This window comes from Alosa alosa, chromosome 17 (genome assembly GCF_017589495.1).
Source record: "Alosa alosa isolate M-15738 ecotype Scorff River chromosome 17, AALO_Geno_1.1, whole genome shotgun sequence".
NCBI lineage: Eukaryota > Metazoa > Chordata > Actinopteri > Clupeiformes > Clupeidae > Alosa > Alosa alosa.
In genome coordinates, this window is record NC_063205.1 from 24,445,547 (window position 1) to 24,462,904 (window position 17,358).

Sequence of the window (17,358 nt, forward strand, 5' to 3'; positions counted from 1 at the left end):
TGGGTCCGTTGCGTTGCGTTTCTCCCGTCGCTCGCGTTGACAAGTTCAGCTGTTGCTGCACCGACAGACGGCACCGGCCAATCAAGCCAATCGACGGACGGCACCAACCAATCAAATTACGGTTATACTTCAAGTCATTTGCATAGCTACCGTCGGGAACACCCACTGGCATGCGTTGACGGAACACAACTGTGTGTAGAAGCCATAAGTCTAGATTTCTAGCTGTTTGTGGTGGCTGTGTTTGTGTGAGTGTGTCTGTACAAACTTGTGTACACTGCTTCACTAAGACAAGTCTCCAAAAACAGACAAAGTACACTTTGGCAAATCCCAGATGCACATCTGTATCCACATGCATTGTTCAAGTACACTTTACTGGCATTATGCAGTATGGTGTTCCAAAAGTGCCATAAATATAGCTTTTGTCTACTGTTATGTCCACTGAAGATGCAATCTATGCGCCGGTCATATTACGCATTGCTGTGCTGTACCTCTAGATTATGGTGTGTGTGTGTGTGTTCGCCTGTGCGTATGTAGTGTGTGTGTGCCTGCATGTCACAACATCAAACAAAAACTAATATCATCACTCTGGCTAATGATATGACACTGTGTGTGCACTGCTGCGGTGGTCATACTGAAAGGAGCAACAGATGCATCAACTGCTAATGTGCAACTATGACCTCCTAGATGGTGCTATTTCCCCGTGTAGTGCACCTGTTTAATCAACAAATGATTTATTGTCATATACATCAAAATAAAAAATATACATGGTATTATAACTTATGGTCAGTGCTATAATGATGTGGTTACTGTTTTCAAACAAATGAAGCAAGTTCAAGCAAGTGAGGTAGTTTGTGGTTACATTTTCTTTCAGACAGGAAACCCCTTCAGGAAGGACATTGTTTCTTGCAGGCACACTGAGCCTATTGTAAAGGTCAGCTTGTATTGTCTTCCTCTTCCAGTCAAGCTGCATTTCTTCCTTGCTTCAGATGTAAATCTCATTTGGATCCTACTGCAGGAGATCCTTGTCTTTTGTATCTCCCTGCTAAACAGGTAGGCCTACCATTATGTCATACATTGCAAACTAGAGGATTAATGCTTTAAAAACTACAATCAACAGACGTCAGATAAGTTTTCACATCCAGTCTTGGAAATGGCCGTGTAGGCAGTTTGTTATAAGGGGCTGTAGCAAAACAAGAGCAGCTGCGCTTTTCTGGAGGATGTTTCTTGTTATCGGCTTCTACATTAACTGCTTCTTGTGTCCGTGGTGAAATGGAAAACCAACTGACTTTGCTGGTACTTCTGGGTGCCACACTTCCATCAGGTATGAAGACTTTATTAATGGATCTTCTCATTTACAAATAACTTTTATTATTATTATTATTATTATTATTATTATATCTCTAATCAAGTATTGCTTAACAGCTGCAGTGATTGTACTTTGGTCAACAAGCAAAGTTCCTGTGCATGTGCTACTGCAATGTTTTTGCACTTCTACCTTTAACCTTGGGGCCCTAATTTGAATGATGTGCAAAGTATTAAGTCTTACTAATCTTATTTAATAACTAGGCTAGAAATGTTTTTATTATTATTATTTAACAGCATGGGAAAGACCTTAATTGCAAACATTGATGAGTCAGTCCAATGCCACACCGTAGTTATAGTTCATGCATGAGATCTTTGTTTGTTTATCAACTTTCCACTTTGCCCATCATTCAAATTAGGGCACAGGCCCCAAAGGACCTGCTGTAGTGAAAACAGTCAATGTTTCTGAATTTCAAAGGCCTTTTGAATTATATAATTTGATCGTATTTAATTAAGTCATAAACTGTCACGGTTCAGACAGACGACCAGAGGACCACAATTGCGTCACACCAGAAAGTTTATTAAACTTAAGGGAAAAGGGAAGTAGGGAGTGAGTGAAGGCTCCAGGGGTTACTGGGAATAACCGGGATTCCGGCCCAATGCGCTGGGTCTGTGTGCCCCCCAGTGGCAGCGAGCGCCCTATGACGACGGTGGTGGGTGGTCCGGAAGTCCTGGGGGAACACAGACACAACGGGCGGATGAAACAAGGCAGAAGTACAGTTCAAGGGAGATCCAAATTAAGTAGTAGCAAGGCAGAAGGCTGGTCAGAGTTACCGGGATCGAAGAGTAGTCAGGAGTCGTTACGGCAGAAAGCAGGTCTGGTTCTCTGGGGCAGAAGAGTATCCAAGATTCAGGCAGGTCCAGGGTCACAAAACAAGAGTGAGCCAGAAGCGCGAGCAAACAGGTTCCGGGTGTGAGCTTTGCAGACGATCTGACAAAGGAGAGCTGAAAGACAGGGCTTTAAATACTGGGAGAGGTTAGTGGGTAATGCAGCGCAGCTGGCAGAGTAATTAGAGCAGAGCAGAGCAGGGCCAGGTGGAGCTAGTTAGGCTGAGAGAGAGAGTGGTGAGCAGAGTGGAAGATAGTGGAAACCAATTAAGGTGGTAACCCGGTGGAGTGAGAGGGCTCATGACAGAACCCCCAAGGGACGGCCCCAGAAGTCCCAAGAGCAACACCACGCCGGGCGGGAGGAGGGGAGCCGGAGGAGGGCTAGAACTCCTCCGAACGGTCCGAGTGAACGTCCTCATCCTCGGAGGAAGCCGGAGGGTCGTGGTCGGGAGATGGGACAGGTCCCGAGACAGGGTCAGGCACAGGACGGTAAGCTAGGCGGGCAGGACGGTTAGGGACCCTCTGGGGCGGACCCCCTCACGGATTGCAGGTTGATCAGGATGCCGTTGGTGGAAGGCGGTGATGAGAGTCCTATCCACAATCCGACTAGCTGGCACCCAGGTCCTTTCCTCAGGTCCATAGCCCTCCCAGTCAATGAGGTACTGGAGGCCCCTACCCCTCCGTCTGGACCGAAGCAGGCGGCGGACGGTGTAAACCAGACCACCATCGACGAGCCGTGGAGGAGGAGGACAAGGCGCAGCAGGGACCAGCGGACTCTCATGAATGGGCTTAATCTTAGACACATGGAAAGTGGGGTGCACCCTCATGGAATTAGGCAGTTGGAGCCGGACAGCAGTTGGGCTAATCACTCTTACGATAGGGAATGGGCCAAGGAACCGAGGTGCCAGCTTTTGCGACTCCACCCTGAGTGGCAGGTTCTTGGGATGACAACCACACCCTTTGACCAACATGGTAGGTGGGAGCAGGAATTCTCCGACGGTTGGCCCCGGTAGTGTAGCTGGCAACGGATCTGAGGAGTGTGGCTCGGGCTTGTGACCAGGTGCGGCGACATCGACGGGCAAAAGCAAGTGCAGATGGGCAAGTAACCTCCCCTTCCTGGCTGGCAAATAGAGGAGGCTGGTATCCATAAACACATTGGAAGGGGGACATACCGATGGCAGAGCAGGTCAGAGAATTGTGTGCGTACTCTACCCATGTCAATTGCTGCGACCAGGAGTGGGGGTTGCGTGAGGTCATGCATCGCAGTGCCTTCTCGAGCTCCTGATTTGCCCGCTCTGACTGCCCATTGGATTGGGGATGGAATCCGGAAGTCAGACTGACTGTGGCTCCCAGCAGGTGACAGAACTCCTTCCAAAAGGCGGAGGAGAATTGTGGGCCACGGTCAGAAACTACATCCTTTGGCAGTCCGTGGATCCGAAGGCGTGTTCCAGGACCACCTGGGCGGCCCCTTGGCGGTTGGGAGCTTGGGGAGGGGAACGAAGTGTGCCATCTTGCTGAATCGGTCAACTATGGTGAGAATGACGGTCATGCCACTTGAAGGGGGCAGCCCCGTGACAAAGTCAAGGGCGATGTGAGACCAGGGACGTCTGGGCACAGGCAGGGGCTGCAGCAATCCGGCTGGGGGGCTGGCAGGACGACTTGTGTTGGTTGCAGATGGGGCAGGCTTGGACGAATTCCCGCGACATCCCTTCTCAGAGAGGGCCACCAGAACCTCTGGGCGAAAAGCAGGTTGTAAGGCGCGGTGGAGCCAGGGTGACAAGCTAGGGGGGAGTCATGTCCCCACTGAATGACCTGGGACCTCAGGTTTTTCGGGACAAAAGGCGGTCAGCTGGGCAAGCTGGGACCTGGCTGGTTACGGAGAGCTTCCAGCACCTGTTCCTCAACAGCCCAGGTCAGAGCTGCTACGATGCAGGGACTTGGCAGAATCGACACAGGATCCTTGGAGGGGGTGTCATCCTTCTGGAATTGACGGGAGAGGGCGTCTGGCTTGGTGTTGCGTGATCCAGGCCGGTATGACAGAGTGAAATTAAACCTGGTGAAGAACAGGGCCCAGCGGGACTGCCTGGAGTTCAACCGTTTGGCCGTGCGGATGTACTCCAAGTTCTTATGATCGGTCCAAACGAGAAATGGAATGGTGGACCCCTCCAGCCAGTGACGCCACTCCTCCAAGGCAAGCTTCACAGCCAGCAGCTCTCGGTTCCCTATGTCGTAATTGCACTCAGAGGGGACAACCGACGGAAAAAAAAGGCACAGGGATGGAGCTTCCTATCCTCCGCAGCCCACTGAGAAATCACAGCACCAACTCCCCACATCCGAGGCGTCCACCTCCACAATGAATTGCCGGTCCACATCAGGCATCTGGAGGATGGGAGCGGAGGTGAACCTTACCTTGAGGGTACTGAAGGCTTTGTCGGCTGCTGGGGTCCAGGTGAAGGGTTGCTTGGTGCTGGTTAGAGCAGTGAGAGGGGCAGCAATGGTACTGTAGTTCCGGATAAACTTTCTATAGAAGTTAGCAAACCCCAGAAACTGTTGCAGCTTCTTTCTGTTCTCCGGAACTGGCCATGAAGTGACTGCTGATATTTTGGCAGGATCCATCTGGATACTTCCTCTGCCACTATGTACCCCAGGAAGGCCACTGTCTTGACGGAAACTCACATTTCTCTGCCTTGGCGAGGGAATTCTCCAGGAGACGATGAAGGACTTGCTGGACATGGCGGGTGTGTTCAGACAGGTTTCTGGAGTAGATTAAGATGTCATCCAGGTAAACGAAGACAAACTTGTTTAACATGTCCCGCAGCACATCATTCACTAGAGCCTGGAACACAGCAGGAGCATTGGTGAGGCCAAAAGGCATAACCAGATACTGTAGTGGCCTGTTGGTGTATTGAATGCGGTTTTCCATTCATCTCCCTCCCGAGCCGCACTAGGTGGTAAGCGTTTCTGAGATCCAACTTGGTAAAACAGTGGCTCCCTGAGCAGCAACTCAAAGGCAGAGGTGAGCAGAGGCAGAGGGTAACGGTTCTTCACTGTGATGTCGTTGGAGTCCCCTGTAGTCGATGCAGGGGGCGAAGAGATCCGTCCTTCTTCCCCACAAAGAAGAAGCCAGCACCAGCAGGAGATGAAGATGGACGGATTAATCCAAGTGGACAGAGAGTCGTTGATGTAGTCCTCCATGGACTTTCTTTCAGGAGCAGACAACGACAAAGACGCCCTTTGGAGGGCCGTTCCAGGGGGAGGTCGATGGCACAGTCGCACGGGTCGGGTGAGGGGCAGAGATGTGGCTCTTGCTTTGTTAAACACTTCTCTGAGACCATGGTAGCATTCTGGGACTTTTGGAGAGGTCAGGAGCGGAGTTAGTGGGTACTGGCCGAGGGGGTAGTGCGGCAGCAAGCAGGCAGGTTCGTGGCAGTCCTCTCCCCACTCCCCTGATCACCCGGTCACCCAGTCGAGCTGAGGGTTGTGCGGGGGGAGCCATGGGTAACCCAGGATGAGGGGTTGGCCTGGAGAAGGGAGCAGGTGAAACTGGATAGTTTCTTGATGGTTTCCGGACAGACCCATCGAGACCGGGGCCGTGACATGAGTGACCGATCCGAGTAAGTGTCCGTCCAGTGCCCGGGCAGGAATAGGAGGTGTCAAACGGTGGTTCTCCAGTCCCAGTTGGCGTGCCAGCTTGATGTCCATTATGTTGGCTTCGGCGCCAGAATCCACCAGAGCAGCCAGGGTGTGAGTTGAGTCAGAGAGGCGGGAGGTGAACCTGCAGCAGGGGTTTGCGGTCGGAGGACTGGATGGTCATTGAGCTCAACCGACTCTCCCTATGCCCGTGAGCCGGCCTTTAAAAGGGCAGGTTACCACACGATGTCCATCACCTCCACAATAGAGGCAGAGGTTTGAGGTGAAGCGGCGCTGGCGCTCTGCAGGAGTGAGAGAGGCTCGCCCAATCTCCATGGGCTCAGACTGGTCAAGCTGACTTGGGTGAGTGGCAGTAGATGACAGGAGCCCAGTCGGATCTCTCCGAATGCCGGTAGTTGGTGGACCTTGGCGCCCCCTCTCACGACGACGGGTCTGTATCCTTCTGTCGATCCGGACAGTCAGTGCGATGGCTTCATCAAGAGTGGAAGGCAGTTCATGGGAGACCAACTCGCCCTTGATATAGTTGGCCAAGCTATGGAAGAACGGCCCACCAACGATGGTGTGTTCCAAGAACTTCGCCTTGCCAGGGTTCGGAAGTCGATGGAATGGTCTGCGACTGCACGCCTGCCTTGTCGAATACTGAACAGTTCACGAGACGCCTCTGCGTTGGTGAATCCAGGTCAAACACCTTCAGCATCTCCTCAGCAAACAGGTTGAAGGTTGCACATGCGGGGGTTTGACGCTCGAACTCTGCTGTTCCCCAGAGTCGAGCTCGGCCCGGCCAGGTGAGTGATGGCATACCCAACTTTGGCCCCTTCGGGCGAAGGTCCTTGGCTGCAAGGAGAACTGAAGTCGGCAGCTAGTCAGGAATGGCGGACCTGGGTTGAATCGCCCGTTGAACCGCTCGGGTTTCCAATCTTGGGTTCGGAGCAGCGGCTGCAATGACCGGGCAGGTAACTTCGGGGGGCAGGGCTGGTGGGCAGACTGCCTGGAACTGGGCGGTGGGAGTGGCTGGGGTAAGGTTGGTGAGGAGTTGGATGATCATGGCGAGTTGTTGTTGCTGCTGGAACTGCTGCTGGTGCTGCTGGAACTGCTGATGCTGTTGGTGGCCGACCTGAAGCAGGGAGGTGATGTCGCCGCGCCATGCGGGCTAGCCCTCTCAGTGTGTTCCAGGTTGCATGGCGGGTGGGTTGCTCAGGTTCGCCGGTTTCCATGTCGGGGAAGTGTGCGCTGAGTCCATGATGGTCAGATCGCACTGTCACGGTTCAGACAGACGACCAGAGGACCACAATTGCGTCACACCAGAAAGTTTATTAAACTTAAGGGAAAAGGGAAGTAGGGAGGAGTGAAGGCTCCAGGGGTTACTGGGAATAACCGGATGCGCTGGGTCTGTGTGCCCCCAGTGGCAGCGTCGTCCTATGGCGACGGTGGTGGGTGGTCCGAAGTCCTGGGGGGAACACAGACACAACGGGCGGATGAAACAAGGCAGAAGTACAGTTCAAGGGAGATCCAAATTCGTAGTAGCAAGGCAGAAGGCTGGTCAGAGTTACCGGATCGAAGAGTAGTCAGGAGTCAATTTACTGGCAGAAAGCAGGTCTGGTTCTCTGGGGCAGAAGAGTATCCAAGATTCAGGCAGGTCCAGGGTCACAAAACAAGAGTGAGCCAGAAGCGAAAGCAAACAGGTTCGGGTGTGAGCTTTGCAGACGATCTGACAAAGGAGAGCTGAAAGACAGGGCTTTAAATACTGGGAGAGGTTAGTGGGTAATGCAGCGCAGCTGGCAGAGTAATTAGAGCAGAGCAGAGCAGGGCCAGGTGGAGCTAGTTAGGCTGAGTAGAGAGAGTGGTGAGCAGAGTGGAAGATAGTGGAAACCAATTAAGGTGGTAACCCGGTGGAGTGAGAGGGCTCATGACAATAAACACTCTTAGAGAAAGTGGTGGGTTTGAAAATAGGGCCCAATGTCTACATGAAGGGGACTATCTTGACAGTGTAAAACCGTCAATGGCGAAAAGCTTATTTAAATTAAGTTTGATGTCCAGTCCACATTGGGAGTGTTTTCGTTATCAAACGTCGGGCGGATGGCGCAACAAGCCGTTCCTAGATTTCTTAAACAGTCATGGGTATGTTTTGGGCGTAACATCATTTAAACCAATGAGAATAACATCTGTCATTCCCTTTAACAGCATGCAGCGCAACTTCAAAGAATGCATCTGTATTTTAATTTGAAGGGATCTGCTTCCGAGACCGTATGGAACAGTTATTCCACTAAACCATGCTTTACTAAAACCTAGCATAGTATAACCTACCTTTGCACTCGTCTTTTATTTGAACTCATTGGCAAAGTGAAACTAACTTCACCGTGGTGTCAGTCAACGACAAAACTAGCCTAGAAATCTAGACGCACCCTAGCGGCAGGGCTGGTCTAGCAACTCTCCGTTGGCTTGTGAGCTCGAAAAATTAAACTTCTATCAGGCCAATCAAATCGTGTATAGAGTCGTTAGGGTGGGCTTAACATAATGATTGATGGCAGAGTTGCAACGGTTTGGCTTGAATTCCTGCTACTTGAAAACAAATAAGATAATGTTGCTGTTGGCGAACAGTGTGACACGAAAGTTAAGCTTTATTAAGTTGACAAAAGTTTGAACTATCCAACTAGCTCGCTGGTGGGAAACGCATGGGACTCATAAGCTGTCCTTTTTGTGCAGAGGGAATTTGAAAGACAACCGATTATCCCACCCCTCGGACTGAGCACTGCGAACGGTGAGTGCCCAGACCCCCCTACATTTTAATGTGGGTCTGGCTCGTCAGGCTACACCAAAACAGTTATACACAGTTAATTACTTTCACTATTGACTGACAATGGGTTACCATCGAAAACAGAGCCTGGATAGACAATGTGCCAGACCACTAGGTTGTTAATTGCCACACCCCTTGGGGCATTGTTTTAAAAAAGAGAACGTGCAAAATACAAAAATAAACTTTGCGCTGGGAAAATAACAAGTTCTCCACCATGCGCCAGTGCGAAAATAGGGCCCATTGTGTCTTATTTGGTGTATTACTGAGACTCCAATGTGTCAACTCAACATTCACAGTCTACACCAGAAACACCTTTGCAGAGATCCATGTGTTAAATTCAGGGTTGCCAATTTTCACACATTAAGCATGAGAGGTGACACACAGGTCATTTCACACCCTCACGCCAAACATGCCTTTTCTCACTTCTTTTCTACTCTTTGCTTCCTCTGATGTCTATGCTTTTCAAATTCAGCTGACAAGAAGATCCATAACATAGACATTAGGGGTGTAAAGATTAACCGATACGTATCGGTATCCGTTTTTAACGTGTAAGATACGGCTACATCGATACGTGAAGCCCCGTATCGGAAAAAAACTTTAATGAACCGGTCGTTATATCGATTTACTTGTTATGAATCGGTTCACAACCTTTTCTGCTCGCTCAGACTCTCATTTACGTTCCAAGCAGCGCGTTCATCCCACTTCCGGTTTTGAAACTATAAGTGGCACGGAAGTGTGGGGTAATGCAGCTCGTTTTTGGTTACATTCAATGCCCAAAGTTGTCAAATGACCTCATTACCCATACATCTACTGCAACTTAAGCATGTGACAACTTGCACTCGGTCGGCTTTTGTTTTTCGAAATCCAGCGCGAAATTAAACACTTATAGCATTCCTAAACAGCAACGATAGTCTGTAGAGTAGCCTTACCTTTGATGAAGGGATTTCCTTAATGTTAAATAATAATTTGGCCCTTGCTGCTAAAACGATGCACAAATTATTAGCCAATGATTTTGATCATATTTACTCAGACTTGTGGCATTATAGGTTTCTGCATTAGGTCTATTGTTGGAACAAAATAAGCCCAGAGAGTTCATTGATTTTTAGGCCTATTTTATTCTTGTAGGGTAGGCTAGGCCTATATGAGAAAAGGCCAAGAGTGTCTTAAGCACTGTTTTATTTTATTTCGGTATTGTCTTACCTCAACAAGGCTACAGCTCCATGAAAACAATCAGAAATAACTCTATAAAATCTGTAAAGTCTATAAAAATGTATTTTTATGTTGTATTTGGCTGCTGTGTTTGACTGAAATGTCTGACTGTGTTTGACTATGCTTTTTTCATTTCAATACAGTATATGAAACAATCCTCAGTTTAGATAATCATATTCACACATTTTTTTTGCCTAAATGACAACCATGACCATGATAATTGATAATATAAAATTAATGTGCACCTTGAGCAAATGATAAAAAATCTTTCAGAATGCTTTCCATTCTTGAACTGCATCGAATTGCATCGAATCGTATCACATCGAATCGTACTGAATTGTTTTTTATAAACATGTATCTTTTCTTGTATCAAATCGTGCCCATGTATCTAGATGTGAATCGTATCATCTTTTACATGAGAGATTCACACCCCTAATAGACATACAGTTATGGTAGGCGTTGCACAGTCTAACTCTACCTTAAATCAAGAGCCCAGAAAGACTAAACATATCCATTAACACACCACCATGTTACCTTCTATCCAATTTATTGGGATCTTAATTCACTGGCAGACTGAAACAAACTAACTTTTGGAAGGTAACATGAAGTCACATGCAAAGAAAAAATTAGTTAACGTATACTAACCCACATTTTGGATCCTGGATCCTATTGCAGGAGATGTTTCTCTTTCCTTCTCTTGTACCTTCCTTTCTATACAGGTATGGTTATCTAGATTTTCAAATCCAACTCATTCACTGCAAACTATGCCATTGTGAGGATTAATGCTTTAAAAACTACAATCAACAGATGTCAAATACATTTTCACATCCTGGGGCCTGTTGCACAAAAGCAGAATTAAGACATCCGGAATAAGTTACTGAGCTGCGCTCAATGAATCCAAAACAAGAGTCTACAGGCTTAATTGGTTGCACAACAAGCAAGCCAGGATGAGCAGACACGGATTCATCAAGCCAGGTGAAACCTATCCTGGATAAGTGCACGCTCACGGCTCCCTCAAATAGACCCCGCCACCGATCACATTCACTGATTCACCATGGCAACTAGACATATCTAGAGCAGCTTCATTGCTTCTTCTACGGTGTGAAGTAGGTAGCGATAGCCTTTTCACAACAGCAACACCTCTGTTTAGGTGAATATTGCAATTAGTGCGACCACCACGCGCGAAATGGTTAGGCACTCCTGTGACGTTACATTGTCGCATGACAGGTCGGGAATGGCGAGTATGTAAAAGTTAATTAATGATCACAAACGTTTAAATAATGACAGTGGGTCTAGTTATATGTGATAACAATGTGTAGTGGGCAGTGGAATAACTATTGGTTTCCATTTGTGGTGACTGCTGACTGAGATAAGGGATGAGATTAAATAGATCCTGGAACTTAGCCTGGTCTGGAGCAGGCTAGCTCCACAGAATAAATCGCCATGGTGATTTATACCATAACATATCCTGCTGCCCCCTAGCCCGCTTTTGTGCAACTGGATCACGGATAAATTGAGCCAGGATAACCAAGATATCCCGGCTTAATCCCTTATCCTAGTTTTGTGCAATAGGCCCCAGCTGCACTTCTGAAAGAGTGTTTGCTGGTCCTCCAGGGTGCCCCACTTTCAACAGGTACTGTATGAAAACTTGAAAGAATGAGAGATGAGTTAACATACTAACCTACATTTTAGGAAATAATGGAATGACATTTATTTTTTCCTGTGTTTAAATGCAATGCTGGATAGATTAGCTACATTGTTCACAAAATAAGCTTTTAATAAATAAAGCTTTTAATACACATTAATAGACGTGTTATTTAGATTGTTAAAAAAAACAAGGAAGACCAGAGAAGCGGTCTGTCAAAGAGACATTGGAGATGTCAGAGAGGAAAGACAGAGGGGTCCTCTAAAGAAAGCAGGGAAACAATGGGAGAGAGAGAAAGAGTGAGCCAACCAGCAGGTCCTGATGATCTCAGACACTGTGATCAGCAGCAGCACCGGAGCTACACAGGGAACTGTGCTCTCTCCAGTCCTGTTCACCCTATACACATCTGACTTCTGCTACAATACTGAGTCATGCCACATGCAGAAGTTTTCAGATGATACTGCAATAATGGGGTGTGTCAGGGATGGGCAGGAGGATGAATACAGAAGCCTGGTGGAGAACTTTGTGCAGTGGTGCAAACTCAACCACCTCAAACTCAAAGCTTCGAAGACCAAGGAGATGGTGGATTTCCGCAGGTCTAAGCCCGCTCTGCTCCCAGTCTCCATTGATGGGGTCAATGTGGAGGTGGTAAATACCTACAAGTATCTGGGCTTTCAACTGGACTGGTCAGCAAATACTGAAGCACTCTACAAGAAAGGGCAGAGAAGGCTGTACTTCCTGAGGAGGCTGCGGTCCTTCAATGTCTGCAGTAAGCTCCTTAGGATGTTTTACCAGTCTGTTGTTGCCAGCGACCTTTTCTATGCTATCGTTTGCTGGGGAGGAAGCAAAAAGAAGAAGGATGCTGGGCGACTAGACAGGCTAGTAAGGAAAGCTGGCTCTGTCGTGGGAGCCGAACTGGAGTGCATCACTTCAATATCAGATAAAAGGACCCTGAGCAAACTGATCAACATCTTGGACAATGAATGTCATCCACTCCACAGCACTATTATAAAGCAAAAGCTGGAGACTGCGCTCACTGCCATGCACAACTGACAAGCTGAGGAAGTCATTTGTCCCCCAGGGCCATTGAACTGTTCAATGCTTCACTAAAGGGAAGAGGAGAGATAGACAGACTATGCAGACAAGTCTGTCTCTCCACCCTCTCCATGTTTGAGTACTGAATGTCCACTACTGTTTTACTTCTGTCCACAGCCTAATGTTTTACTACTGTTTTTACTGCTACACTGTTTTTCATGCTGTAAAGACAGCTCCCATAAACCTTACAAGAGCCGTCCTTACCGCACCCGGAAATTCACACGCCCCTACTCAACCTAAAAAGCTACAAGTATCTGTCTAGGGATGAATAAACTAAGGTGTAGTGTATTGACGTAAAAAATGGCATTTGTATGAGTCTAGTGGTGTATGCAGCCAGGGAGAAAACGGCGTGAGGCTTACCTGTCGGGGCCGGCCCTGTCTTAGCCCGATGGCGGCCAGCACAAACAGTGGTAGGTTAGTTCACGGGAAGCTGTGAAAACAGCCTCAGCTGGATGATGGTAAGTATGTAGGTTTAAACTAAGCGCTTCAGCGATGGAGCCCCACAAGCGTCCTCTCGCGTCGGTCGACGTTGGTGTTGTGTCAGAGAGGGAGCAAGCCCCCATGCATCTGCTTATCTTCTCTCACAGAAACCACAGGTGCATGCCTTCCTAACATCGCTATATTAGCACACATGACCAATGGCTTCTGCTACAATACTGAATGGCTGTAACCCTATAACCTCAACCTATTCTTGCACTGATATAGTTTTTATACTACTTTGTCTACATTATACATTATTCTCTTATTTGTCCATATTTACAGTATATATACTTATACTCATTAGTATCTCACTCACACAGATGCAAGCACGCACACACACGAAAAGAAAAAAAGACATAGGACTATACAAAACAATGAAAAAATAGGCAGAGGATAATTTGGTCATGTTTTTGTGTTAACCTATTTGACAACAAATCTCACTCTAAGTTGAACTCAAAAGTCAGATATCCTAGTCTTAAGTACATGTAGTAGGTGGGTTTACATGGACAATTTTTTGTCTTTCCGATTAAACTAATCTGATTGAAAAATGTGTCTCCTCTATTTACGTGGGGTACTTTCTATTATGATCAAGTGCTTGGCGCTCTAGAATCTTATCAGAATAGGCATTGTTGCTTTACTTCTCCTTGAGAAGACAGCGGGCAATCCGATTGACCATACATGGCTGTTCAATTGGAATAAGAGTGAAGTAAACCAACTTTTTCATTCCGATTAGAATTCTAATTGGATTGACAGTTTTATTTCGATCAAGGTGTTTACAGTATGTGTCATCTTTATTTGAGCCATTTCCCCCCGATTCTAATTGGAATAAAATTCCATGTGAATCCACCTATTATGTAGCCTGACGAGCCAGACCCACATTAAAATGTAGGGTCTGGGCACTCACCGTTGGCAGTGCTCAGTCCGAGGGGCGGGATAATCGGTTGTCTTTCAAATTCTCTCTGCACGCAATAGGACAGCGCTACAAGTCCCATGCGTTTTCCCACCAGCGGAGCTAGTTAGCTAGTTCAAACTTTTGCCAACTTAAAAAAAAGCTTAACCTGTCACGCTGTTCGTAAACAGCAACATCCATCTTCTTTGTTTTCAAGTAGCAGGGAATTCAAGCCAAACTGTAGCAACTCTGCCATCAATCATTATGTTAAGCCCGCCTAACGTCTTTATACACGATTTGATTGGCCTGATAGAAGTTTAATTTTCCAGCTCACAAGCCAACAGAGAGTTGCTAGACTAGCCCTGGCAGCAAATGTAATTCGCTGCCGCTAGGGTGCGTCTAGATTTCTAGGCTACCTATTATGTTTATTTTACTCATATACAACCGATAAATATAAAGTTGCATATGCTGTAAATTAAAAAAAAATATTTTCAGATATGTTGTTTCTGTATTTATTCAGTAATACAATGATAATCGTTTTGGTGTTTAGGATCAGAATTTTCAATTCACAAAAACTATGCCATTTTGGAGTTTTATTCAGAATGTCATTACTTATTTAATGCAGATGGAAACATCAAGACCAAAAGAACAGTACTAATGTAATTGTATTTCTTCTATTCCATAGTGGTTAATCATGAGATATCTGTCTTCGCATTGGAAGGAGGATCTGTCATATTTGACAAAATGCAGAGAAATCTCATAGCAGAGTTTGATGATATAATTTTTCACTTGAACCCACTCCATCCCATAATGATATTTTATCATAATAAAAATCATATTAAGATTGAAGAGAAATACAAGGACAGATTGATCTTCAATACAACAACATTCAGCCTGGAACTCAGGAATCTGCGGGAAAATGACAGTGGACTTTATACATGTGGAATTAGATGGGATTTCAACATAACCATAGTTGTGTATAAACTTTTTGTTCTTGGTATGTTGTTGTTTCTTTCCTGGGTATCTTTACACTAGTTGCAATGGTTGCATCATTAACAATATTTCTTTGTTAATTTGTTGGCCTGTTGAGGTCCATATTTGTATGTTGTTTCATATTTAGATGTAATTGTGTTTCAGAGCCAGTGGCTGCTCCTGCACTGACTTTAGTGTCTAACTGGTCCAGCAGTAACTCTTGTGATGTGACGGTGACCTGCAGAGGTCATGACCTCTCTCTGACCTTCAGCTGCAACAGAAGCAGCTGCACTCAGCTGGGAGACATCCTCATCACTCCCACCCTGGTAGTGTTTGCAAGAGATGGATACATTGTCTGTAACCATAGCAACCAAGTCAGCTGGCACAACGTCACTCTGGACATGTCATCACTCTGTGAATTTGCCAGAGGTAAGATGACGAGATTGAACTATACACAGAGTCACAGGATAGGTTTAGGATGTGAAATGATCAATTACAGGAATTAGATCCTACCATATAATAAAAGCTTCTATTGCCAGGCGTGTGGCACAGTTAATGTATACTAATGGCTTTCAGAGGAACACTCTACTCTCTGGATGTTGTTGACTGTTGGATTGATGTCTGCTGGGATTGTTGCTGCTGCCCTTGTAGTGATGAGTGCCTGTCTAAACAGCAACCTAGAGAGCACAGGTGCATTCAGCTTTATTCAACACTTCATTGCTTTACAAAGCTGTATCATAATCTAAATGGGTCATTTTTTTTCTTTTAAGGGGCAGATGCATCTCTTTGGGTAAATTCTATATTTGTCATAGTTTTTTAATGTATGTGGTTATATGGTTTATTTTATGTTTCACATTATGTTTTAAAGGAGAACTACAACGTTTTTTCATACAGATATTAAATAAACAAATCATACACACATACACACACACACACACACACACAAACTAATCAATATTTCTGTTCAGCATTCCACTGTCCAGTTTTCACATTTAACCGAGGTGCTGCAGAGAGCAGCAGGGGGCAGCAGAGAGCAGGATGAAAGAGCCAAATCACTGGTAACTACGCAAGCTCGGAGTATGCTTTACTGATGCCACGTGGACTGTCTGCCACAATATTCAGCTATGTTCTTCTTCTTCTTCTTCTTCATACGTATTTTGGGAGTGGGCTGATTAAAATAATTTAACATGAACCCACTGTTGCTTTCGAGTAGGACCACAAGTAGCCTAAAGTGCAAACCAACCCAGTGAAACTGCTGCATCTTAGATGAATATAAAATCAAGAATGAGATCTTAAGAGTGCAACAATTACAGAATATTGTTTTGAAACATGAAAAAGGCTCATACATGTACCCTTTTTATCTCTGCAGAGTTATCTAACGCATGAACCGCAACCATTTCAAGCCGTCATCTACAGCTTTCTTCCGCCTCCTAGGCCAGAGTCTGATGTCCACTAAGCCTCCTTTGGATCTCAGATCTCCACCCCACGTCATTTGTCCCTTCCAGTCAGCTTTTGATGAATATGCATCAATACTCAGCCAGCCCTGTCAGGGATGACCTTTGTCTCCTGGACAACTGTCAAGTCAGCAGTCTTCCTCATGATTAGATAGATAGATAGATAGATAGATCGATAGATACTTTATTGATACCTAGGGGAAATTCAAAATTGTGGTTGTGTGTAAGACTAAGAGAGGCATATTTATGCATAGATTAAAGCAAAAAAAATGCTTTAAACATTTTCATTTATATCTAATCAGCCTAGAAAATAACACATTCATAACATCTCTCCCTCTCCTATAACATCTCTGATCTCTCTCCCACTGGCAGCTTCTCTCTCTGTCTTTTTAACATCATACTGACCTGTACATACACACACCCACGTGCACATAGTCTCATATGTTTTTACTTTCCCCCTAGACACTTCTTTTGATAATGATTATTTATTGATTTTGATTGCTTTTAAATAAATACATTATTGGTTAACTTTATCTCTGTTGTCCCAACTCCCTCTTTATCTTGCTGCTCAGAGCCAGCTATGACATCGGCTGTAGCAACAGTCATTGAGACCGTTATTATTCCAAATGCGGATCAGGGGCTTGTTCGAAAAGTTCACTCGTTCACTCACTCACTCATTCACTATATAGTGAATGAGTGAACTTTTCGAACAAGCTCTTATTAATCAGCCAAAGAGGACAAATGTATCTCTGGCTTTCTATAGCAGCCAGAATTAAATCAAATCCCTCATTCTGGACAACAGGACACTGACTGGTTCTGTACCTTTCTATCACAAATCTAAGATCCAGCTCTGCGTCCCCGCTTGCCCACTGCGGTCTTCTGATGAGGAGATGTTGGCCGTCCATCAACACATAGATCACTGTCAAGACTGTTCAATGTCTGTGATTTGTCATTGATTTTTGTTATTGTTATTATTCTG

General features: G+C 46.0%; 1 protein-coding gene across 2 annotated transcripts; it reads left to right on the forward strand.

Moving 5' to 3' along the window:
- Nucleotides 1–998: 998 nt before the first annotated feature.
- On the forward strand, nucleotides 999–16,697 carry LOC125310152. 2 transcript variants are annotated; one of them, XM_048267325.1, is made up of 7 exons: nucleotides 999–1,050; nucleotides 14,639–14,950; nucleotides 15,091–15,354; nucleotides 15,502–15,615; nucleotides 15,696–15,715; nucleotides 15,894–15,983; nucleotides 16,295–16,697. In XM_048267325.1, the coding sequence occupies exons 2-7, from the start codon at nucleotides 14,698–14,700 to the stop codon at nucleotides 16,379–16,381; spliced, it is 828 nt and encodes a 275-aa protein (XP_048123282.1). In that variant the 5' UTR covers nucleotides 999–1,050; nucleotides 14,639–14,697; the 3' UTR covers nucleotides 16,382–16,697. The 2 variants fall into 2 exon arrangements, with proteins under 2 accessions (XP_048123282.1, XP_048123281.1); XM_048267324.1 differs by lacking the exon at nucleotides 999–1,050 and adding an exon at nucleotides 1,223–1,321.
- The last annotated feature ends 661 nt before the right edge of the window (nucleotides 16,698–17,358 follow it).

What these genes read in the sequence shown, in the direction of transcription:
- LOC125310152 (XM_048267324.1), top strand. Translation starts at nt 1,270, where the DNA reads ATGGAAAACCAACTGACTTTGCTGGTACTTCTGGGTGCCACACTTCCA. An exon ending in GGGTGCCACACTTCCATCAG is followed by an intron (nt 1,322 to 14,638) that starts GTATGAAGACTT and finishes TCTATTCCATAG; the next exon opens with TGGTTAATCATGAGATATCT. An exon ending in ACTCTGTGAATTTGCCAGAG is followed by an intron (nt 15,355 to 15,501) that starts GTAAGATGACGA and finishes AATGGCTTTCAG; the next exon opens with AGGAACACTCTACTCTCTGG.